Consider the following 25,949-nt stretch of genomic DNA (forward strand, 5'->3'; position numbering starts at 1 on the left):
GCTCTTTTAGTGCTATGTTTGGGACCCGATCAAGGTTGTAGGTGACCAGTGAAGGATCTTTGAAAAGACAGCCTGTGTCTTCTTTGAAGTACAGAAAGCTGGTATGCCTCTCTGAAGCCTGCAGTCAGTCAGGAATTTCATATCTGGACTTGCTGCTTTCTCTGGAGAACACATTTGGTCTTAGGGTGGGGTGGTGGTAAAGCCTCTCCCCTCCAAAGTGTTTAGACCTTAAACCTAACTTCAGCAACTACTTTTCCCCTTGCAGGTCACTTCAGGGCTGTGCATCACTGCAGGCCTCATATTTGAAAATATATATCATACACCTTTCCTCATAGTGTCCATATTCACATATGAAGTCTATACTGAATACCTAGCTGTGGCTCAGACCAGCATCAGAAGATGCTTCTGCAGCTTTTGCTGTTACTATAAAGAAAACCTTGAACAACTGGGCAGACATACCCCAGAGTGGTGAGAGATGTCTAGGCCATGCTGTTGCTCTTGAACATGCTGCATACTTGAGCTGGTAGTTTAAAGCGAATACTTTTATGGATGATCAAATAGCTTAGCACTTTCTCCTTACCTGTCGCTGGCAACCTTCCACAATTATAAGCTTCTGCTGAGGAGATGTCCTGGCAAACACAATTTCCGTATGATGAGTCAGAATGTCATCTAGTTGTTCACTAGTCATGTCCTTCAGATCTGTGCCATGGACAACACAGGCCTTGGCATCCCTAGGATTTAACAAAAACACTCACACACCTTCCATTAACCCACAACTCTTATACACACTACAAAAGGGAAGTTGCAGCTTTTAATATACTTAAAAGTACTGCCTTCAAGGAGGAGATTCCAAATTTTATAATGTTTGGGGCATCATATCTTGTGTGACCAACTCTTACCGTAGGAGAGGGAAGAAAGACTGTTCCTGTGTTCTTCTACAGTCAGTGTTCCCTCTAATTTTTCCCACCCATGTGCCGAATGAATTTTGTCATGTGCACCAATATGGAGGTGACACATCATTTTCATATTGGTGCACATAAAATTAATGTGGTGGGGGTGGGGCCGAGGGGTTCGGAGTGTGGGCTGGGACAGAGGGTTGGGGTGCAGGGGTGTGAGGGCGCCAGCTGGGGGTGCGGGCTCTGGGGTGGGGCTGGGGATGAGGAGTTTGGGGTGCAGGAGGGTGCTCCAGGGCTACGGCAGGGAGAGGGAGAGGGCTCTCCCCCAACAGCAGCACCTGGCTGGGGGGGGAAGAAGCGGCGCCTCTCACTGCTACAGCAGCTCTGGGGCTGGGGCTGCAGGAAAGGCACCCCTCTCCCGGCAGGTCCAGGCCCCGCGGGGTAGGGGCGCTCTGACCATGACAGAGTTGGGAGCTGGGCTAGGTTGAGGCCAGGGGAGGGGCACCCCTACCCCAGCAGGTCCCTGGGTGGGTTCCCTGAGCGCCTGTGTGGCACTAAGAAGGCAGCTGCACAGCTTACAGGAAACCTAGCCTACCATTACAAAATAGTCTAACAAACACAGCTCATGTTATGTTCTAATATTTTAGATTTTCTTACCCACGTAAGGTGTATATTCATGCCAGACTACATTAGACCACCAGCTCTTATGTAGTCCAGCATCCCACCCATTACTGGCCAAATGGATAATACATGTAGCTAATGATGCTACATTGTACATAAGGGGAAATTACTTTCTGACCTCACTGCCAGCCACCAAGACCCCCAAACATGTGGTACAGTTATTCTCCTTAGCCTGTATGAGCACATAACGAGTGTTATGAAGTTACCCTCTCAAAAATCTAACCACAATATTTCATCTTCCTCAGCAATTCATTCCACGGGCCATCTATTCACAGTTCACAAGTGCTCTGTGGAGATTCTCCAAGCAAAACAAAGGCTTGGTCAGGCTAAACAATGCAGGCAGCCCAGTAACCCTATAAGCAGCCAGCTTATGAATAGGTGAATTTGCCTGATAAATATTTCAAATGTTGTGCTCTCAGGTAGTGAAGGCGCCATGTATTAACCAGTGAGGGGAAGTGAAGTCCTGAAGAGAACCTAAGTAATCTGTCCATAGGACTGTTCTCATTTTGGAAATCTATCTACCCTACTTTGGTGCTATGGACCTTAAGATCAGTTTTGAATGCTATCCCCAGAGCTCCTCAGTTCCTCTGCCCACCCAAAAAATTCAGATTTGGAACTCTTGAGGGAACAGGGTATTGTTTTGACTTCTGAGAATCTTAGCCACCTGGTTTGATTTTAAATTTAAAATATTTATCTTTGGAGTTGAATGAGAGGTCAAATTTTAAGAGAGAGTTCTAGTTACGTTTCCTTACATTACAAGTAAGGAACCTTACACTCAGCATAACTATTTATCCTGTTTGAATTTTTGCAGGCCACTCAGCTTAGATAGTTAAAACAGCCTAGTCATTTTCACTTTTCATTTGAGTTCTTCCATGAACCTTTAATCAATGTTTCAGTGTCTTGGACCTCAAAGGGGGCTTTTAGTCCAGTTTTGACATGTAACTTATTTATAATTAAGCTTTTCTTTAATGAAGCTTGGCAGAATTCACTTATTATTTTTATAATTTCAACTGGTAACTGATTTTTTTTTATGCATATAAAGATTTTTTTTATCTACTTAAATTTTCACAGTTATGGGAAATTATGGGGGAGGATCCGACAATAATTTAATGACAGTAGGCGTTGACATTCAAAAAGTTAAAACTATAATCAGTAAGACACAAACATCAGATATAAAAATTTACAAAATACCGTTAAAACAAACTTAGTTCTCAAAGCAGTGCTTTTCTTACTTTGCTTATCTCAAAATTTCAATTACTGATGGATTTTTTCATCAGTTTGTGCATGTACAGTGAAAACGTTTTCTGGTATTTACCAATAAAACAATCTAATCCTTCCAAGCCTAACAATATTGTTATATTATAAAGAAGTTTAAATAAGTTTTGGGTGAAAACTGGACTAAAGCACACCTTTAAGTACTCAAGCCACTGAAACATTGATTAATCTTAACATTAAATACATCTTCAATGGCGATTTGGTCAGTTGTTCATCTGCTAAATTCCCAGTGAATAATTCCACAATCTCCACTCAGGACACAGTTACCAGTGCTGGCAGCTATGAAATCAGGAAGGTGTGTCCTGCTTTTGGTTTATGCCCACGAACGTAATCCAAACAAGCTTTTCGGGTTTTGCGTCAAAGCTATTTGCCCTTATGTAAAAATCTAGTAGTTACTAGAACATTTTGGAGTCAAGTGAACATTTCATTGGGCATGTGACAAGTGCCAAGAAACACCATGTGCAGCGTTAGACATGTTAACTTCTAGTCTCAGATAAAGAAAAGCGAAGAAGGGATTGTGCAGGGGAGACATGAGAGGCAGTCTTTATTCTAAGACCGCCTTTTCCTTTCTATCTACAATGTTTTTTCTGTTCAGTACCTGGGGTTGACCTGGCTGACTGGGATATTCAGACGAGCAGCAATATCCTCTACTGTTTCATTGCCCTCAGAGATGATGCCGACACCCTTGGCAATAGCTTTGGCTGTGATTGGATGGTCTCCTGTAACCATGATAACCTGCAATGCAAATATCAGACATTGTGAAAGCCTAACCCATCCTGTCAAGCAGCGCTCTGTAAAAGAGAAACAGAGTGCGTACTGAAGGAGTGTTAACATTTCCTTTTGTTGTCCCAAGTAAATTGCAATAAAGATTAAGTCTTATTTCCAGAGTTGCTCTATTCTTGTTGAACCCCGCCATGTCAATTCAGACTGCGAGAGAGTCCGCAAGGTGACGTCCGTGAAGCAAATCTGAGCTCAGCCAGATATTTAATAGCCACTGCATTACAACTGGCCCATTTGCTGGGGATCTCAGGAGGCCAACAAGATATGAACAGGACATAGAAATAGAGCTCTCCATCCCCAGGTGGTTCCCCCGAGGAAGGAAAAAAGAGAGCAGTGTGGGGAAGCTTGCATTTCCTGGTCAGGAAGAACACTTCCATCTATAAAAAGAACAGGAGTACTTGTGGCACCTTAGAGACTAACAAATTTATTAGAGCATAAGCTTTCGTGGGCTACAACCCACTTCTTCGGATGCATATAGAGTGAAACATATATTGAGGAGATATATATATACACACACACACACACACATACAGAGAGCATGAACAGGTGGGAGTTGTCTTACCAACTCTGAGAGGCCAATTAAGTAACAGAAAAAAACTTTTGAAGTGATAATCAAGATAGCTCAGTACAGACAGTTTGATAAGAAGCAAGTGTGAAAATACTTACAAGGGGAGATAGATTCAATGTTTGTAATGGCTCAGCCATTCCCAGTCTTTATTTAATCCTGAGTTGATTGTGTCTAGTTTGCATATCAATTCCAGCTCAGCAGTCTCTCGTTGGAGTCTGTTTTTGAAGTTTTTCTGTTTTAAGATAGCCATCCGCAGGTCTGTCATAGAATGGCCAGACAGGTTAAAGTGTTCTCCCACTGGTTTTTGAGTATTATGATTCCTGATGTCAGATGTGTGTCCATTAATACAATCCATCGGTGATCTTCCAGAAAACACCATCCTGGCCACTATGGACGTAGAAGCCCTCTACACCAATATTCCACACAAAGATGGACTACAAGCTATCAGGAACAGTATCCCCGATAATGTCACAGCTAATCTGGTGGCTGAACTCTGTGACTTTGTCCTCACCCACAACTATTTCACATTTGGGGACAATATATACCTTCAAGTCAGCGGCACTGCTATGGGTACCCGCATGGCCCCACAGTATGCCAACATTTTTATGGCTGACTTAGAACAACGCTTCCTTAGCTCTCGTCCCCTAACGCCCCTACTCTACTTGCGCTACATTGATGACATCTTCATCATCTGGACCCATGGAAAAGAAGCCCTTGAGGAATTCCACCATGATTTCAATAATTTCCATCCCACCATCAACCTCAGCCTAGATCAATCCACACAAGCGGTCCATTTCCTGGACACTACTGTGCTAATAAGCGATGGTCACATAAATACCACCCTATACCGGAAACCTACTGACTGCTACACTTACCTACATGCCTCCAGCTTCCATCCAGGACACACCACACGATCCATTGTCTACAGCCAAGCTCTAAGATATAACCGCATTTGCTCCAATCCCTCAGATAGAGACAAGCACCTACAAGATCTCTATCAAGCATTCTTAAAACTACAATACCCACCTGCTGAAGTGAAAAAACAGATTGACAGAGCCAGACGAGTACCCAGAAGTCACCTCCTACAAGACAGGGCCAACAAAGAAAATAACAGACCACCACTAGCTGTCACCTTCAGCCCCCAACTAAAACCTCTCCAGCGCATCATCAGAGATCTACAACCTATCCTGAAAGATGATCCTTTACTCTCACAGATCTTGGGAGACAGACCTGTCCTCGCTTACAGTCAACCCCCCAACCTAAAGCAAATACTCACCAGCAACCACACATCACTGAACAAAAACACTGACCCAGGAACCTATCCTTGTAACAAAGCCCGATGCCAACTCTGTCCACATATCTATTCAAGTGACACCATCATAGGGCCTAATCACATCAGCCATACCATCAGTGGCTCGTTCACCTGCACATCTACCAATGTGATATATGCCATCATGTGCCAGCAATGCCCCTCTGCCATGTACATTGGCCAAACCGGACAGTCTCTACGCAAAAGAATTAATGGACACAAATCTGACATCAGGAATCATAATACTCAAAAACCAGTGGGAGAACACTTTAACCTGTCTGGCCATTCTATGACAGACCTGCGGGTGGCTATCTTAAAACAGAAAAACTTCAAAAACAGACTCCAACGAGAGACTGCTGAGCTGGAATTGATATGCAAACTAGACACAATCAACTCAGGATTAAATAAAGATTGGGAATGGCTGAGCCATTACAAACATTGAATCTATCTCCCCTTGTAAGTATTTTCACACTTGCTTCTTATCAAACTGTCTGTACTGAGCTATCTTGATTATCACTTCAAAAGTTTTTTTCTGTTACTTAATTGGCCTCTCAGAGTTGGTAAGACAACTCCCACCTGTTCATGCTCTATGTATGTGTGTATATATATATATATATATATATATATATATATATATATATATATATATATATATATATATATATATATATATATATATATATATATATATATCTCCTCAATATACGTTTCACTCTATATGCATCCGAAGAAGTGGGTTGTAGCCCACGAAAGCTTATGCTCTAATAAATTTGTTAGTCTCTAAGGTGCCACAAGTACTCCTGTTCTTTTTGCGGATACAGACTAACACGGCTGCTACTCTGAAACTTCCATCTATGGGGCTGTCAGCAATACTTTTAGACCAGCTCGGGTTAAGAGACAGGAGAGAACCAACAGAATATTAGGCCCAATTTTGTCTGACTCAGACCAGTTCAGCCATTGGTATGAAGAATTTGGACTCTCCATCAAAAAAAATTTTTTCAGTCTGCTATTTGATTAGCATGGACCCTGCATTACTCTGTTAGGTTAAATGGCAAACTTCCAAAGCATTAAGTGTCTTAGCCTTTAAGAATGGCATCAGAGTGAACTGGGCCCAGGGAAGTATTCACTACTAGCTACAAATCTCCAGTCTCAGGCACATGCAGTACACATGTACCCACATGTGGAACACACAAGGATCAGCACTCGAAGGAGAACCTAGTTTCTTCCAGGTCTGAATACTGGGCTCACTCATTTCATTTGTACTTTAGCTTATGTCATCGCACACACTTAAAAAGAGAGATACCTTGATTCCAGCACTTCTGCATTTGCCAACAGCATCTGGCACAGCAGCACGAGGAGGGTCAATCATAGAAATCAACCCAACAAAGCAGAGGTTTTCTACAGGAAAGTTGATGTCATCTGTGTCAAACTGGAAGCCTTCTGGGAATTTATCATCTGGCAGAGCCAAGTGGCAAAAGCCTGCAGCAAGTCAATAACGATGATTAGTTTGTGCCCCTAAGCAGGCAAGTTTAGTGGTGAATTCACTTATTGTGAATAACAGTGGTGAGGAGCTCTGTAAGTTAGTGCCAGGTCTTCTGCTCAGGAGCCCAGTCAATGTTATTCAAAGTAAGCATCACTCCTGCTGGCTTAAAAGTTTTCCTAGACTACTGGCTAGTTGCCAATGCCAGGTGACCGAGCACTACTTAGTTTACATGAAATGGAGCAATTTTTAATATAATGCAGCCCATGGAAATGATAGGTTCTGGCATGCATTGATTCATTTTGATCCAAGCAGTCTGGCTACCCTGTATGATGGGACCCCAAAACGTCCATGTAGGCTGCACCCAATATTAGAACAAGTGCATATCCCTCCCAAGGGACAGATTCTTTCCAGATCAATGCTGAAGTGCCCTGTAAGTTAGAGACAGTTGCATTGCCAGAACAGAACACAACCCCCTGTACTTAAATCCATGCTTCTGTGGCATTGTGTGTGGAGCCCAAGCCACTGGCAGTGCGCTATGACTACATTTCCTTACCTAGTACTCTCTCCCCAAGGCCGCCCAATTCAAGGTAGGCATTTTGAAAAGCATCTTTTGCCTCCTCATCCAGCGGCTGTTCTTTTCCATGGATCAAAATGGAGCTGCAGCGGTCCAGGATTCTCTCCGGGGCTCCCTTCATCACCAGCAGGTAGCGAGACTCTGATGGATTGGCATTCATATGGATAGACAGCTAGGTTGTAAGAGAAGAGCTTTTACAGCTTTATATATGTACAGCATGAGATTAATGGGATTGGTCCCATTAAAAATGCCACACAGAATGGTTAGTTTCCACAGTGATTTGGAAGAGTTGTATAGGCAGAAAGTGCTTAACACTCATTCCAAGTATTTAATAGTGAATTGGAGAATTAAGGCAGATCCCTTTAAGGTACTCTGGAAACACAGGAATTCTGGCAAGTCCTCTCCCACAACTTTGGTTATATGTGGGTGTCGAGAACTCTCTAGCGTGTTTCATTTATTTTAAAAGATCACATTTGCAATTTGGTTAGTTCCCCAGACTGAACCTCTCCTAGTCTCCCATCACAACACTGAGATACATAACAAAACAAAAAAACAAAACCCTATTGGCAGCCAATGCAATCCCATTGCAGACAGTGCTGCATGTTATACAGGGCTGATCTAGCCCGAGGCACTTTGTATAAACTAACATATAGGGGCTGGGAACCCTTCTTCCTCAGGAGGGTCTTGCTCCCTTTTACCTGGTATTTGTTGGTAGAGTTGAATGGTATTTCCACTACTTTGGCATTCCTTTCTCTCATCTCTTTGACAGAACCACAGCACACTTCAATACATTTTAGAAGTGCAGATTCAGACGCATCACCTGCAACTGCCCTCTGTTAAAATAAAAAAAAAGTTTCACACATTGTAAACTTGCATGCGTTCACTCTTTCAGTGAGGAGACAAAGCATCTCAAACAAGGCTGAAGCCGAAGTCAAGTAGACCTCTAGAGTGTGGAGAAAGTTATGTAACCAACAGGACAATCTAAGAAGAGTTGTGGCAGACAGGTATTACAGTAATAAGAAATTACTTTTTAACGGCTTCAAGTCATGAACGAAGAGATGCAAGAATCAGGATTACAATAGGTATAAGATTTCATGGTAGCGGATTGATATTAAAAACAGATAGAGGATTTATAGTCACAGAACCAGTATTGCTGAATAGTCAAGACAGTTATTCTGTCCTACATGGCTTCTTCTACACTGTTATCAAGCATAGTATCTAAGCACCTTCCAGTAATGCATTAAGTGACATAATTAACATGTCAAATGCTGGATACAAAAGCAGTGCTTCACTTGTGCAGACATTAGACTAGGCTGGATCTTAGCATTTCTCCTCCACAATTATCGCCATGTGGCATTTGCTTTAGTGACCTACAGTTATGTCAGAAGGTCAGACAACATTAGGCACAAGTGTACTGTGAAGTTAATGAAAGATCCTATGACACCTGCTCACTCTGCTCCTATGGCCACCACTGCCAGTTTCTTTAAAGCGAAGTATACTTTTATGGAACCCACTCCCCACATACTATGCGGGAATAACCAAAAGAGGAGAGAGAAAAAATGCACCAAGCTGTGTAGGAAACCTTGCTCTGGCACATTCCTAGCCTGATATGTTCTACTCCCTTAACCTGCAGACGTCAGGGGTCAGCCGAAGGCAAAGATCATGCGGCAGGAGCCATACATCTCAGAACCACCTCCCACCCCTGCCAGAAGCACAGAAAGGGAAATTGTTTCTCCAGCTTTCCTCTATGGGTCTGTTCACAGGAAAAGCCAGGAGTACCAGCTGGCCTTCCCTCCCTACATGTCCACTGCAATCCCGGGACTGGCGGGCATGTGACAGACAGGGCATAAATTGTTACTGCACTGCCTTCACCAGTCTAGACAACTGGATTGTAACACCAACAAATCAGAGCAAAAACGGTTGTCAGGATAGTTTAGAATGCCTTTAACTGAACTCACCTTGAGAATAGGTACATTTTCTTGATTAGCCTGGAACACAGCACGATTGCAGAGACCTGCAACTCTGGACAGAGCAGCCCAGGTAAGAGAACTCTTGTCAAAGGAGGCACCTGGAAGCAGGGGAAGAAGGGAAATGTTATGGTGCCAAATAGATATGGGAAAAGGCTTCATTCAGCTCAGCGTAAAGTCTCAGTCTTTTCTACCTCAGACTATAAGAAAGCTCATATTTGTCCTACTGGGTGTTTTGCATCTGCTTCTTTTCCCCTAAATTTTAGTCACTCATCTAGTCACAAGTTACTCTGGGGAGCAGGTGGTGAGTAGGGAAAGGCCTGGGGATTAACAGAGTAGCTAAATATTTTAAGAATAGGCTTCTGTAGTCTAGATTCTATAGACTACTAGTTATGTTTTCAGTAGTAGCAAGGGTCAGACTGACTTCCTTTCATAGATCGGGACACTAGGAATCAGAATTCCTGGGTTCCACTCCCGCTCTCCCACTCATTGTTAGGGAAGTCCTGGCCTCACTGTGCCCAGTCTGCAAAATTAATTTAAGTTCTATCACAGGGATGACAATTAAAGGACTCATCCACTCCATTTACCCCATGTTTATTGTTGAGGAGCTTCAAATGACAAGAATTGAACACGGTTTCCCTGGAAAGAGTAAACCAGGCAAAAGCCTTTTAAAAAGTCATTTGCTAGTTGGGAGGGACACAACTATTAAGCCTCAAAGATTTTTCTTCATTGAATAAACACTGGTTTATTCCTACTATCGTCAGCCCAAATGTTTATACTGCACTTCGTGTGCTTCCAATAATGCTTTGTATTTATATAGCTTGATACTTTGCACTGTATTAAACATGGTTAAGTACTAGTGTAGACTAGACACAACCACTTTCAAAACTGGATCAGACAAGCACGATCAGACCTAGGGAAAATCAAGTCTTCCTCACCAGTGCAAGTTCACCTGATAACTAAAACAACATTTTCTAGTTTAGAAAAAAATTAGACAGTGGCAGAGCTAGGACTGAAACTCATGATTTACAGGCACTTTACATAATAGGTTTGTAAGATTCTACTTTGAGTGGTGATAAGACTTTGATATCTTGCCAAACGATAACATCAAGGTCCTAGATCAAATCCAAAAACTGATTTGGAACTAGGGGAAGTGATCTTTCCAATGCTCACTGTCTAGGAGTTATCAGTTCAATGAGATATACATTCAGGATAAAAGAGGAAGTTAGCATGGGGCCATAATGAGGTTTATATTGATTAACCAGGAACTGTAGCAGACAAGTTCTAAATCCTTCCAACTCTGCACTCCAGACACCAAAGTCTTTTTACACTATCTGTAAGCTAAGACACCTCTAGCACAACATGCTAATTAGAAACTTCAATTGAGAGAACTTTTCTTACCGCTCTGGTTCTCTGTGGTGTCAGCCTCATGAATCTGATTGTCAAACCACATGTGGGCAACTGTCATGCGGTTCTGAGTCAGGGTGCCAGTTTTGTCGGAGCAGATGGTGGATGTGGAGCCCAGGGTTTCCACGGCTTCCAAGTTCTTCACCAGACAATTCTTACGAGCCATACGCTTGGCCGTTAGTGTCAAACACACCTGGGAGAGGAAGTGAGAAAGATGGAAGAATCAGACAGGTGCTTGTACACTAATTTAGTTCTACATAGCCCACAACTGGCACTAGAGTGCAGTAATTTTGCGTTTAGAAGCTGCAGTTACCACTCCCTCACAAGAACAGAAAGCACGGATTCTTAGACTTGTTTAAATTTAGACCAGACTGTATTTTCTCCTTCATAAACCTCTCCTAGGATATCACATCCTGGGTCAGAACGCCTTAAAATGAAATGCCAATAAAAAAAAAAAAAAAAAGTGTACAGAAACTACTCAAGAACATGAGAAGTTTCTGAAACAATTTGGCAAATCAGGCTATCTAAAGTAAGTGGAAATGGCCTTTCCCAGCCATTCAGTTGGGAACTCAAAGGCATGAGAGTAGGCAGGTGGAAGGTACCTTTTTACTTAAACACAACCCCCCGCACCACACACACTATTTTGAAGTAAAGAGGTTAAATGTCACCACATTGGATAGTCTCCTGCTTTTCACTGTATCAGAAAGGGAACTGCATTTACAGTCCTGACCTTTTGACTAAAGAGAGTTAATAATAGTCTTGCAATATGAAACTTATTTTATGATTTAGTAATTTGGGGCCCCATCTACACTAGCTGAAGAGTTTCAAAACTGTGGTTAATTTTGCAAAAGGGTTCAAATGTAGTTTGGATGAGTTGGTACTAGGCAGAAACATGGGATTGTTTCTCAGACTAAATTAATCACTATCACAGGTTGGCCCCACCCACACAGACCAAGACGACTGTTCAGCAATGAGAATACCCTTTGCTATGCTACGGTTTGCCTTCAAGTACAATCTGAGAAAGATTAAGTGCAACTGCTTTCAAACCATCTTGATATTCCCCACCAGCTCACCGTGACAGTAGCAAGCAGACCCTCAGGAACGTTGGCAACAATGATTCCAATGAGGAAGATGACTGCCTCCAGCCAGGTGTACTCAAGGATCAATGAGAGGATGAAGAAGCTGACTCCCAGGAACACAGCCACTCCAGTGATGATGTGGATAAAGTGCTCGATCTCAGTTGCAATGGGAGTTTTCCCCCCTTCCAGTCCAGATGCGAGAGTGGCAATACGGCCCATCACAGTATTATCTCCAATGTTAATGACAACACCACGGGCAGTGCCTGGAAGTGAGAGATAACAGGCTTTAATAGAGTACTCACTGATGCCAGACACAGAAAGCTACTTTGCTCTGGTTTGAGTTTGGAGGTGCTTAATCAGATCTCCATACATTTATTTAAAACGACCGTGTTTGTTCACACCACAATAGCCTTTACGACCTCATCCACATCAAGCATATGTGAGGAGGAATCTCTAACCCAGCCCCAGAGCAGGAATTCTTGTGTAAATAAAACCACCACTGCCATGCAGCCTTCCTGCACACCTCCTCCCTTGGATTCCAATTAGGGAACAAGGACCTGCTGCATGGCAGTGCACCCACAGGGTTTTTAAGAGGGCAGATAGCTTTCCGACAAAGGGATGACGAAAGCCAGGCACAAGCAGGCACAGACTTTTGCTTGCTTATTACGGCAGAAGGGGGGAATCCCTTCCAAATGCCAGTCCCTATTTTGGGGCCTATCCCTCTGGTACAACATAACAAGTGTCAACCAGCTACAAAGTACAACATTTCTGCTCCAACACTGGACTGATAGAGTGATCTAGGCATATTATGTGTGTTGCCATAAAGGTATGTACGTGCATATCTGAGGGCAGAACTGAGCCCCACATGTTTACCAAAAAAGACACTACTTTTTATTTGTAAATCCTCATTGCACTTTATCTGGTTACATCGGGGCATGTCTGTCACACAAATGACAAAGGGAGGGGCTAATTTATACAATAGCCACTGAGTCTGCTGAAGAATTCTGCAGGAGGAATACTAGTTCTGTTTGAGGGGCACTGGAATTCTAAATTCTCTAAAGCAGCTGCGTTATTTTCAAACACAACACCTGTGTCTGAATATTATATTAGTGCCCCAGACCTCAATTGGGCCTTTGGGCGAGAACGATGCCAGGGGAGCTGTACAAACCCATGTTCCTTTTCCTTTTTAAAGATTTGAAATAGTTAAATTAATAGAAGTTGAGTAAAGCAACATCTTGGAGGAAACCAGAAACTCCAAGCTAACATTGCTGCAGAAGCTTACTGTCCAATTACACACTGTCAATTTCCTATCAGAAACAGCCTCTCTCAGGGGCTATACCCTGGTTGTTTGCATGGGAGTTGGAAGTGGAGTCCATGTGCTTCCAACTACTTAAAGCTATACATTAAACATTTATACTGCCATAGCAGTTTCTTGATTTAATGTTTTAACCCCCCCATGTTACATTAGTGCACATTTTATGGAGTATTAAAGCCAAGTACCTTCTACACAGTTGGTGGAAAAGAAAGCAATATTCCTGGTCTCCAGTGGGTTCTCGTTTGTGAAATCTGGAGACCTGGTCTGAGGCTCTGACTCACCAGTGAGTGAGGAGTTATCCACCTGCATGGAAGATACATCACACTGTTTCTTGCACAAGCGGACAAATACACAGGAAGGAAAAGAAATTTGAGGGGAACACACTGGAATTCTAGGGCACTTCTATATTATCATCGAAAAAACTAACGTCCCATAAATTCAGCATTGAATTTAGCTAGTTAGAAAAGTGACTCCCTTAGTATGGAATAGGGTTTTCAGAGACATTTGAAAATGCACCCACCTTACAGCCATGAGCACTTATGATACGAAGATCAGCTGGAATTCTGTCTCCTCCTTTCACCTCCACTAGATCTCCAACTACAACACCTTCAGCATTTATGCTCAGCTTCTCACCATTTCTGATCACAAGGGCTTGCTAGAAGAGTCAAGGAATACACTACTTTAAATAATTCAAAAAAGGCTTCAAGGGGCCAGCGGGTCTTTCCTCTCATGGTGGTAAGTCAACTTATTTACCTCATATGGGAATGTGGTTGAAGAAAACAGATGGGTTTAGTTTTCCTGTCATTAAAAGCTCCTTCTTGCCATGGTGAAGAGGGCCTATGGCAGTTATGTGCGACATGGGCTATTTAATCCAAATCAGAGCTAAATTTCTTTAAGTGCTTTATAATCAGGCCAACAGAAGTCCAATATACTAAGAAGCTGCAGTCAAGTGCTTTACTGGACACCAATAACTGGTGATACTCATCCAGCGAGGAGTATAGCTAGCGTTTGTTATTGTGCACTAAGTAACTTTGCTAATGCCAAGAGAAATATGAAACTTCCACTTTTAACAGATGGAGACCCATACTGACAGGTTGGCATTAAAGAAGTCAAATCTGCTAAAAACTAGTAAAATACTCCCTAAATCCAGTCACATCTTTTGCAGTGACAGCAACATTCTAATCTGGTTAACAATCCTGAGCTAGCTAAAGCCTGATCGACCGCTGGGTGATTAGACATTACATACCTGAGGCACCATGTTCTTGAAGGATTCCATGATCTTAGAACTCTTTGCTTCTTGGTAGTATGAGAAGCAGCCAGTTATGATAACAACAGCAGCCAACACAACACCCAGATACAACTGCAATGAACAAAAAGTCAACTGAGAGCAGATTCTGACTGAAGGGTTTAGTTATCAATTTCTAACGCTTACACTAAATTGGACAGCTACTTGCAGTCTTTGCATAATGTCTGCGCACAAGTTAATCAAGAGCTACAGTCAATTTTATGTTCCAGGAAACAGCTGAAACTTCCGTTAATGAGATTGGATGTAAGCTGGAATTCAGCTGCTGAAGGCATGGATTGAAGACCATATATGTAGAAGCACAGAAATTAAACTAGAGTGAGACCATAGTTATGAAAATACTACCATTCACTAAAAACCTTAGGAAGAGTTCCTGGACTGAAGGTTTAGATGCAAGACAAACAACATGTCTAACTCAATGCAAATGAGCCTAGTACATAAGTACTCACATTATCATTATTTGCCTCCTCCTCCATTGCAGCCTGGATGCCATAAGCCAGAAAACAAAGAACAGCTCCAATCCACAATAGAAGGGAGAATCCTCCAAACAGCTGCCGGCAGAACTTTACCCATTCAGGAGTGGTAGGGGGAGGTGTGAGGGCATTTGGGCCATCCCGAGCCAAAATCTCAGCAGCACGAGCAGTTGTCAAACCCTAGAACGCAGGTTGGGAAGGTAGTCTAGTTATAGCACTGCAGTAAGGTCACACCACCAGGCTCTTCCTCAGTTTGAGGCACTGTGGTCAAATGTGATTGAGCAAGCCATTCTGAGCTCATTGCAAGAATGAAAGCAAAGGCCTGCCTCTGCTTTGCTTCCCGCTCTGCTCCTGCAAACTAAAGGAGAGAACACTTTCCTTTCAATAAAAGAGCAAAGACAATGGGAGCTTATGTAGCCTTTTAGTGTCTCCAGGTAACTATTTGTACTACAAATCTGCACAATAAAATAACCTCACTTCTATTTCCAGCTCGCAGATGAAAGTACAAGCTGGCCAGGTGAAAGGAATGGTACAGGAGTTCACAATGATGATGGGCCTTCAACGTCAAAGGTGTGACGGGACCACTATTGTGGAAGTTATGATCCCCTACCCCCACCGCGAGAACGGTCCACAGCAGACTGTCAGAGGCTCGGAAGTTATGGTACAAGCAAAAATCAAAATGGCCTTCTGTGGCTATTTTGATTTTAGTCTTCCCGAAAAAGTCTCTCTCAAGTTTTCAAAAAGCTTGACTTGTATGAGAATTAAGTTTTTTGCCCTACTGTGTTATAAAAGACCCAAAATAAAAGATATCTGCTGCATCAAACCTTGTAGGAAACAGCTGTCAACAAAACAGTACCAACCAAGGTGTGAAACCAGCATTGTACCCTGCTCAAAGTGCTGACCAATTCATTTATGTGATATTAATCTTAGTAAGCTAGCATATTTTACACGTTTCTACAAGTCTCAGAAAAAAAACAGTCAAGTGGGAGATAAGTGATGTAGAATTTTTTTTGAAGTTTGAAGATTTTTTTTTTTAAACCAACTAGCTGCTACACCATCTACCTACAAGATTTTTTTTTTTTTTTTGCCTGAAAGCTGGAAAAAAAATTTTTCCCCCAAGTTGCGTGCGCCCTATACAGTCAGTTTCTCTCTTGCGGAGAGGCCCCTTTTTTAGGAGAGTAGAAATATACTTGTACAAAACAATCAGGACATTAAGTTGCTCTTTAAACAAGACTATTTCAAAATGCTCTATCCCTTTAGTTATCAAGTAAAATAACTCAGTGGGGGTTTGCTTCTTGTCTCTGTTTCCGGCACCCTTTGTTATAAAAGTAACATTTTAACTACATGCGTCTGACGAAGTGGGTATTCACCCACGAAAGCTTATGCTCCAATACTTCTGTTAGTCTATAAGATGCCACAGGACTCTGTCGATTTTAACTACTGATGGTCAGTGTTACGTTTGTGGCCATGTCCTGGTTTACAGCAGAGGATTACCAGACAAATACATGTGCAAGAGAACACAAGCAAGAACACTCAATGCAAAACCTAAGAATCAACCTGACCTTGGAATACTTAAGAGGCAGATGAATAAATCCCAACTTTGTTAACGAACAGTCACTAAAATATTTGAGCCAATCAGTATAAAGGGAGGAAGAGGAGAAATATTTGTGAACTCTAATGCTAAAACTGTTAATGCACAGACTCCCTCAGAGGCTGGAAGATTAACTGGAAGAGTGGTGCTAAACAAATTTGACAGCACCCAGATCTCCCTTCACAGCAGGCTTATCATATTGGTGAAGCTGTTCCTTTTTAAAAGTTGACAAATGGGACATGCAAAAAATCTACCTACCCGACTCAAGTCTGTTCCGTATTTACGATGAAGTTCATCAAGGCTGAGTTTATGATCATCCTGGAGGAAAGAGAGAAGAGATTGGAGTGGGAATGTGTAATAACAGTCCATGCATAACAGTGAGCAGAGGCTACTTACTGGCTTTCTACTCTCCATTCCCTTGCCAATAATAGCTTCATAAGATGGAGGTTTTCATGGCAAGGAAGAGAGTTAAAACTGAGACGGTTCCAAAGTTGTAACTTCACCATTTCATTCCTCTCACCCTACTTATCACTATTCAGAATAGATTTATTCTAGGCAGCATTGCTGAGTGTTGTTAGAAAGATGTCGTGCTCCATCCAAGAGGCGGTTGCATTTCTAATGATGTAGAGTAGCCTGAAAGTGGTCTGCATCCCAGGAGGTTTTTTGGGTGTTTTTTTTTGTATTATTATTTTTTTTATTTTATTAAATGGAAGGGAAGAGGCATACAGAAGACTTGCTAAGCAATCCAACCTCCCCTTCCTAACATGCACAGCAAGCTTGCAACTGGTTAAGAGCTTATACACTTTTGTTTCCACATTGTACATCACAGCAAGGAAACACGATCTCAAGTAGAACCTGGTGAAATTTAGATACTAGCCAAATGTGATGCACAATTCACTCATTGTGGACAGATGTCCACAGCACTAAAATGGATTAGCAGTAATGCACACTACTGCTGACAGTCTCTGCAGGGGCCAATGTTTAAGTCTAGCCATAGAGACTGAACTCACTGGCTAAATAGGCAGTTGCTCCACAGCAGACCAGAGTCACACTGGCAGGACAATGTGGAGAAGACTGCACTTCCGCTACCCGAGCTGCACTTACTCTGGGGTATACATTTATACTACGGCTGCACTGAAAACTTACTAGATGCCTTTAGTCTCTCTAGCAATGTTAGATTTTTAAAGGTAGGCACCTAAAGACAGAGTGTTTTCAAGGAAGTGCATGTTGTTGAAGAGCCACCAATTCTTCCCCTTCCTCGCTTTCTTACCAATGAGACTTCCTTTTTCAGTTCATCCATATCCTTCTTTTTCTCCTTCTTCCCCTTTTTCTTACCCGCACCATGTTCTGATGTAGCAGTAGGCTCATACTTGTCACGTCCAGTCTGAGAAAAATAAGGTGTTTTGAGAAATGGCTGATGTTTAACTACTTCAGTAGTGTGTATGGTTTCTATATTCCCCATGCACAGAATTTCATGTCAGTCAACTATTTACATTTAAATTATGCTACTTTCTTAAAAACAAGCTGGTAAAAAGACTAGTCTGCTCAATAACATCCCAATGCTGCACGGATTACTGCCAGGGATTGCACAAGTGCTGGCTGAAGTTACTAGACAAACAGTAAGCTGCACACTATTCACAGATCAGTTTTGAGGTCTGAGCCTCAGTCCAACCAGAAGTGATCCACATCACAAGAATCCAGCTCCAGACTACATACAAAATTCCTTCAGATGTGTATTAACTCTTTGTTTTCTCATGTATCAGGGGGTAGCCGTGTTTAGTCTGGATCTGTAAAAGCAGCAAAGAGTCCTGTAGCACCTTATAGACTAACAGACGTATTGGAGCATGAGCTTTAGTGGGTGAATACCCACTTCCGTTGCATCCGACGCAGTGGGTATTCACCCACGAAAGCTCATGCTCCAACACGTCTGTTAGTCTATAAGGTGCCACAGGACTCTTTGCTGTTTTCTCATGTTAATCTAAGCAGGGCTTTGGAGCTGTGCTCCGGCTCCGCTCCAGCTCCAGGCAAAAACCTGCAGCTTCACTGCTCCGGAGCAGCTCTGGGCTCCGCTCCAAAGCCCTGAATCTAAGGGGGCGAGTGTGGGGATGATGGAGCAGGAAGAGAAGAGATTCAATAGTTTAATCAATCTGAAAACAGATTTGACATTTCATGCATCCCCAAAACTTGGCAAGAGTTCATTTCAAGACACTTTCATACTTGCTCTTTGACAGTCTCCCAAACAAACAGTGCAAATTATTTTTGAAGACTGGTTTTATTTTATAGAGCAGATCCCCCTATAAATATTTTGGCATATAAGCAGGATGTGTGTTATCACAAAAAATAACAAAAAATCCACCCACGTAGAGAGCTGCATATGCCTCATGGAACAAATTGATTATGCTTACATAAGTCTATTTTCAGACATCTTATTCTCCTTAATTACATAGGACATTTGCATGAAATTGTGGTCTTTGATGCTTAGTTCAGGTTGTGGAGGGTAATAAGCAGCAACAGACAAGCACCTAAACAATAGAAATTGCTACAGACATTTGTATGAAAACAATCAAGAGACAAGGGAAGAGAGAAGTACAGGACAATTAAGAAGCAGAAACATTTCTAAATAAAAAAAACAATTGGAGTTTCCCTATGAGGCACTAGTAGCCCTAGGCACTTTGTGTCCCTGCCTATTGCAGTGGGACCATGAAATGCAAATACAATCTCCCGCTCCACCCATCTCAAAGGTAGATTTCCATACTTGCACAAACCTCTAGTGACACAGCTCTTCCCCCTCCCATTTTGCGCAACATCTAACAATTACTAACATTTTCCCTTGGCACATTTTCCACCACTGTTAAAATGACAGGCTCTGATAAAACCTTAAACTGTAATGGCTAATATGAGAAATGGATGATAATAAAACTAATACAATAACCTATGTTGTGCATGCACCTCTGATCAGAAACTGGATTACTGGTAAGTTAGAGTAATGCATGCCAAGAACCTGTTAACAGGGTCCAATATTCAAGTATTAAGAATGACCTTTCACAAAATTAAGAAATATTTAATTACACCAGTGGTTTCAAACTATGGCCCGTAGACCCTGGGGGTCTGCAGACTATGTCTAATATTTCCAAAGGGATCTGCACCTCCATCTGAAATTTTTTTAGGAGTCCGCAAATGAAAAAAATAAATAAATAAAAAAAGGTTGAAAACCATTAAATTACACTGTACATCTGAAAGTGAAACTGACCATAAACTAAACAAGTGAATCCAAGCAGTCTATTTTCATTGCCCAAGCTGACAGAAAAGATTCCATAAAGCACCATATTCCCTTCTTCACTGGAGGTGAGCATTTATGTTCTTCATACTTCTGCATGCAGCCACAGGAGAGCTGTGCAACAGTCAAAAGAACACTGCAGGCTATTTTTAATGAATGGAGTGGAACTTGTCCTTTACCTCCTCTTTTATCTGTAAAGAATGAAGTATAGCTAAAGATTGTCAGCATTCTTGACATTGTCTTCACCATACTAAAACCACATTTTTTTTTAAAAAGGCGAAAGCAGTGTTACATGCTTAGGACAGCACTGAACTTTTAAATACTGACATTCCAAGATCACAAGAATTTGCTACAAGGCAATTTGAAAGATATTTTCAGAGTACAGAAAGTTGCCATAATTTCAATCCACATCCTCCAGCCTAACACAAATTATTTGACTTTAAATTATGAATGGATACTAGACGTACATTGTGTACAGCAGAGGGTAAACATTTCATGATCTTCCTGCAGCTTAAAAAGCCAGTGTGATTTCCAAATGTACATACAGGGTGGGGTGCACAGTACTGTGTAAAATCTGTCTGCTTCACATTACTTTCCCCAATACTTTTGTAATTCTGCCTGTTCAGAAAGTAGCTGGAGGTTAACTTGCTCATTTCAGCCTTTTATTCCACCCTCCACCCCAATCCAAGGTCACATGCTGAGGGCACTCTGACCCAAGGACACTGCCCAGAATCCTGTTTGAATGAGTAAAGTATACTGAGTGGTCCTTGCAAGGCCTACACATCAAAAAGCCAATTCAATCTAGCAGTCTAAACTGAAAGCATAATTCAGAGTTCATACTGCTCTGACTCACATTTCTCATTTCTACTCTACCATTTATTGAATGTTTGTTTTGTTTCAGTACTGAGATTTTCAGTCTAAACATGGATACCATTCTGCTCTCACCCTGAACCTAAAGCTACAGCAGCTAGGCAGTTTCTGCAAGTGGTCTTAAATGCAGTTATATTTGAGTGTGATAATCTTGTTAGGGATTGAAAATGGATTTACCCCTAGCCAGGTTGGGGAGGGGAGGGAAGGAGATGCCTAAGCCAGTAGTTTCTATACAAGTTAAGACTGCACTGAAGTTGGCCTAATTTGTGCTTGAACACCCATGATTCCTAGAAAATTCAGTGAGAATTGCAGGAACTTAGGTTTTCATTTTTCAAAAGTGAAAAGTTCCAAGCCCTTATGGTTGCAAAGAACACCCACACTTCAGGTGTTTCATTTAGCCCAGGGGTAGCCAACAGGCATACTGCGAGCCAAATCCAGACTGCCAGTCGTTTTTGACTAGACCGTGAAATCTTATTTACTTTTTGTTATTGAGGTGTGAAAAATATTTCTCTGGAGTCTGGACCTTGACTATACCTTGACCAAGAAATTTGGACCTTGACAAAAAATAATTGACTAACCCTGATTTCGCCAAGTGACAGTAATCCACAAGGAGCTACAAAAGAAAACTATCCCTGCAAGAGGTTGGGAAATGTCCCTGCTTTCCATTGGTCCAGTCAGAGCGTTTTAGCCAAAGCTTTATAGGCTTTACACAGACCAGATCTGTGACTATGTTGGATCCCAAATAAAAGAGAGCAGGAAGCCTAACAGAGCAGGTTATGGTAGACACTTTAAATAACAAAAGCAATGATTCTTGGCATGGGAGAAAGGCAGCGGAGAAGCATTCAGATGTACCATTCTATAATGTCTCAATGCTGACTGAAGTGATGCATGATGAGAGCCAGAGTAAATAAATAAATAAATAAAAAGAATTGCTGGAGACCTGCTTTTGATATTTACATTATCAACAGTATGGCAACAAGGCCCTGCTGCCTCAAAAACAGTTTCCAGTAATTATGTTCTCCAGATGAGTCACGGGCAAGGACCACTTTCCTAGTGATAGACAGCAAAACTACCCCTCATCAAATTTAGGAAATGCTATAGCTAAGCCTTTCCCCTTCTGTCCCCTCAAAAAAAGCCAAGTTTGAATGTTCAGCTTCCTGCTTCTGGTTTTACAGAACACGGTTACGCTGAATCAGTGGCTCTCAACCAGGGGTACCTGTACCCCTGGCGGTACTCAGAGGTCTTCCAGGGGTACATCAACTCATCTAGATATTTGCCTAGTTTTACAAACAGGCTACATAAAAAGCACTAGCGAAGTCAGTACAAACTAAAATTTCATACGAAATGACTTGTTTATACTGCTCTCTATACTATACACTGACACGTAAATACAAAATTTATATTCCAATTGATTTTATAATTATATGGTAAAAATGAGAAAATAAGCTATTTTTCATAATGGTGTGCTGTGACACTTATGTCTGATTTTGTAAGCAAGTAGTCTTTAAGTGAGGTGAAACTTGGGAGTACTCAAGACAAATCAGGCTCCTGAAAGGAGTAAAGTAGTCTGGAAAGGTTGAGAGCCACTGCTCTGAATGACTAGCACACTGCCACAGAAGTTTTACTGAATGGCTAGGGAGACCTCATTACACCCCAGTTGGACACAATGAGCAGACTTGCTATTTTCAGTCCTATACTCAACTTCTCCCTCCCGCTTTGTGAAAAGAAGTGTGTGCAAGCCGCACTTAAAACCAGCTCTGTTCAAAAGCTGGCCCATTCATGGAATAAAAAGACAACAAATGCTAGATAACCCTCTGTGTTCCATGGAGCTATTTTCATCAGAACATAAGCAGAGCTGGCTTCTGAAACCCAGAAAACTCATGACTGAGCAGTCCTTCCTGATTTGTGGGGCTGTCCTAATGTGAAGCATGATTTCCTCTTGCTGTATGACAGCACGCATAGGCTCCAACATTCAAGACAATATAGAGCACACTACTAGCCATGTAGCGTCAAACAGATACAGCAAAAAGGAGAACATCATGTTGGCCAACTTTTTCAAAAGTGCAAGTGTTTTTAGGGGCCCAACTCAACACTTTACAGGGGCCTGATTTTCTGTAAGTACAGAGCACCTTCTGAAAGTCAGAGCCTTTTTAAGGGGTCAATTTGGGAACCCACAAATCAGTAACTGCTTTTGAAAGATCCCCTTTCTCAGCTGCTCTGTTCACCCCAAACTTTGCTAGTTTCTGGCAAGAAAAGAAGTCTATCCAGGGCTAAGCAGGCTTCAATTTTGAGTCACACTTCCAGAGGTGAACCTATACCCTTCAGTGAGTGTATCCTACAACCAGTTTAAAAAAAGGAAGTGGAGGGGAGAAGTAACAGAGTAAGCTGCTGCTCCTCCTTAGGCAATTTTCAGGCAAGAGGATATAAAAAGCAGGTAGGGATAATATAGAGAATGAGACTGTCTCCTGGTTACCTGTTCCTCACAATCCTGTGCCTCTTGAGGGGACAGGAACTGAGCTCCTGACAGCTGTACTATTTGGGCTGAAAACCCAGCTAAGCAGCCAGTCATCAGATCCCTCCTCCCCCACTACACCAAGTAAGTAGAGTGGCTGTTTCCATCAGCTTCTTTTCATACCCCCTCCCTTCCCCATATATAGCAGTTACAAGGAGCACAGTTCTCTCTTCCCATGAGCTGACACTTGGATTGGAAAAAAAAGCTTTTCCTGTTTGGACAAACCAAGCAAAGATGGGCGAACAATACTCAAGTGGTTAAACCGCACAGTCTTTCCTCACTCAGTTCCATTTCACATCCCTTCCTTTAACAGGCTCTGATTTGACACATTCGCTAGAACAGTGTTGCAAAGTCACAAGATAGTACACACATTCTGACTAAGTACACACACACATACATACACACAAACTACTCTGTCGCAAATTTTCCATTAGTACCCCTCCCGCTCCTTTGTTTTAAGATTCCATACTAGGTCAAACAGTCTTTTAATATGCATAACCTGCGTCACTTGAATTATATGTAAGCACTTAAAAATGTCAAGACATTAAAATAAACAACAGTCTCCCATGTTAATAAAAACACAACCCCCACCACTCAAAATATCTTAATCCACCCCCTCCCCCCCCCCCCCACCACTCTGGCCTTTGGGCTATAACTGCAATGAACAGTTTCTACAGGATGTTCTGATAATGTGTTTGAGTCAGGAGCTTTACAAAACCAATTTACATAATACAGTAGATTAACTGTACCTAGTTACAGTGGTTACATGAGGTTTGTAGGTGCCAATTACCCTTTTGGACCACTGTAAATAATTAAACAACCTAACAGACTGAGATAGGTTATACTCTCCACTGTTTTTCTGGGCTACTAAAGATCAGAAGGACTTTTCTGAAGACAATTGTTTTAATTAGTGTCTGCACAGTCTTGTGTTCTCATGGCTCTCCTACCATTCGTGTATTTATGTCAACATTGTGACTGCTAAATGGCATTGATCAATCCAATGTTAGGTCAGGTTTCAGAGTAGCAGCCGTGTTAGTCTGTATCCTCAAAAATAACAGGAGTACTTGTGGCACCTTAGAGACTAACAAATTTATTAGAGCATAAGCTTTCGTGGGCTACAACCCACTTCTTCGGATATGCATCCGAAGAAGTGGGTTGTAGCCCACGAAAGCTTATGCTCTAATAAATTTGTTAGTCTCTAAGGTGCCACAAGTACTCCTGTTATTTTTAATGTTAGGTCAGTCAATGTTTGTATAGCACTTTGGAAACAGATCACTGTAACTGCTAATTATTACTACTAAATAAGCAGAGTCATTTTAAAACCTCCCAGGAAATGTTTTAAGAACCTTAATAGAAAAAGTTTCCCTCCACTCCCTCTTTATGCTGGCTTCAGGACACACAGTTCTTCTCTGTCTGCTCCAAAAATCTTGGCTTTTGCTTTCTTGGCTTCACTCAACCTTACATTTTTTTTTACTAAGGGTTTTTTATTATTATGAATAATCAGCCATAAGAAGCTCTTTTCATTGTCAGTTACAACCTGGCAAGCTGAAAGGAATCAAAAATGCTGATACAGCCCCTTACCCAAGAGGGGAGACCTACACAAAGCATTATGTTATATTATACCATGCCAGCAGTTAACAGGTTTGGTGTGATGCAATGAATTTCTCAATCCTGAACACCTTCCTTCCCTCCCCCTTTTATCACTGGCTCTGGCTATTGCTAAACAAGCAGTACCTATTATCATGCAAACTTTCCCCTCCAGGCCTTGTACTTTAAAGAGTGTAAAGTACTTTTATAATAGCCAGAAGATATTTAAATGGCCACAGTTTCAAGTTTAGCTCCAGAAGGGCATCTGATAATGTTACCATACAACTAAGATTTCTTTTCCATCCTGACCTGGGGACTGTTAGTATAACCTTCAACCTGGAACATGCATTCACCCACACCATCCACAGGCAAAAGCCCTTCATAACCTGAAAAATTTAGCCAATTTGTTAGCCACAGAGACAATGGAGAGGAAAAGAGAAAAAAAATTAAAGTGATCAGAAATGTTACACAGAACCTGGTCAGATGAGGCACTCTCCATTTTAACAGACTGATCTGCTCACCAGGTTTCTACAATAGCCTAAACATTAGATTAAAAGAACAGGAATACTTGTGGCACCTTAGAGACTAACAAATTGATTTGAGCATAAGCTTTCGTGGGCTACAGCCCACTTCATCATGTTCTCTGTACGTATATATATCTCCTCACTATATGTTCCATTCTATGCATCCGATGAAGTGGGCTGTAGCCCACGAAAGCTTATGCTCGAATAAATTTGTTAGTCTCTAAGGTGCCACAAATACTCCTGTTCTTTTTGCGGATACAGACTAACACGGCTGCTGGCTGCTACTCTGAACCCTGTCGTTAGATTAAAGTCCCCCCCTCCCATTTTTTCCCTATGCAGCTTTTACTCATGTTAGAGCAAATTTAATTCTTTTAAGTGTTATGACAAACTAAAATCAGTTTCAAAAACTGAAACCTCCTCCTCTATTTCTATGATGATCTGATGCTTTTCAAAGAAATAAACTGTAGAGTTGTAAAAA

At 41.8% G+C, this 25,949-nt stretch overlaps 1 protein-coding gene across 1 annotated transcript in view; it reads right to left on the reverse strand.

Moving 5' to 3' along the window:
• The window catches only part of ATP1A1 (ATPase Na+/K+ transporting subunit alpha 1), a 33,360-nt gene that overhangs the window by 6,728 nt on the left and 683 nt on the right, over positions 1–25,949 (reverse strand). Inside the window, exons 2-15 of the mRNA XM_065408078.1 lie at positions 17,972–18,085; positions 16,960–17,019; positions 15,087–15,290; positions 14,581–14,694; positions 13,855–13,989; positions 13,520–13,637; positions 12,014–12,282; positions 10,935–11,133; positions 9,525–9,634; positions 8,265–8,399; positions 7,546–7,738; positions 6,813–6,988; positions 3,451–3,587; positions 581–731 (exon numbers count right to left, since the gene is read on the reverse strand). Coding sequence (XP_065264150.1) covers positions 581–731; positions 3,451–3,587; positions 6,813–6,988; positions 7,546–7,738; positions 8,265–8,399; positions 9,525–9,634; positions 10,935–11,133; positions 12,014–12,282; positions 13,520–13,637; positions 13,855–13,989; positions 14,581–14,694; positions 15,087–15,290; positions 16,960–17,019; positions 17,972–18,085 — 2,115 coding nt within the window. The remainder of the gene's footprint in view (positions 1–580; positions 732–3,450; positions 3,588–6,812; positions 6,989–7,545; positions 7,739–8,264; positions 8,400–9,524; positions 9,635–10,934; positions 11,134–12,013; positions 12,283–13,519; positions 13,638–13,854; positions 13,990–14,580; positions 14,695–15,086; positions 15,291–16,959; positions 17,020–17,971; positions 18,086–25,949) is intronic.

Source organism: Emys orbicularis, chromosome 1, assembly GCF_028017835.1.
Source record: "Emys orbicularis isolate rEmyOrb1 chromosome 1, rEmyOrb1.hap1, whole genome shotgun sequence".
Taxonomy (NCBI): Eukaryota; Metazoa; Chordata; order Testudines; family Emydidae; genus Emys; species Emys orbicularis.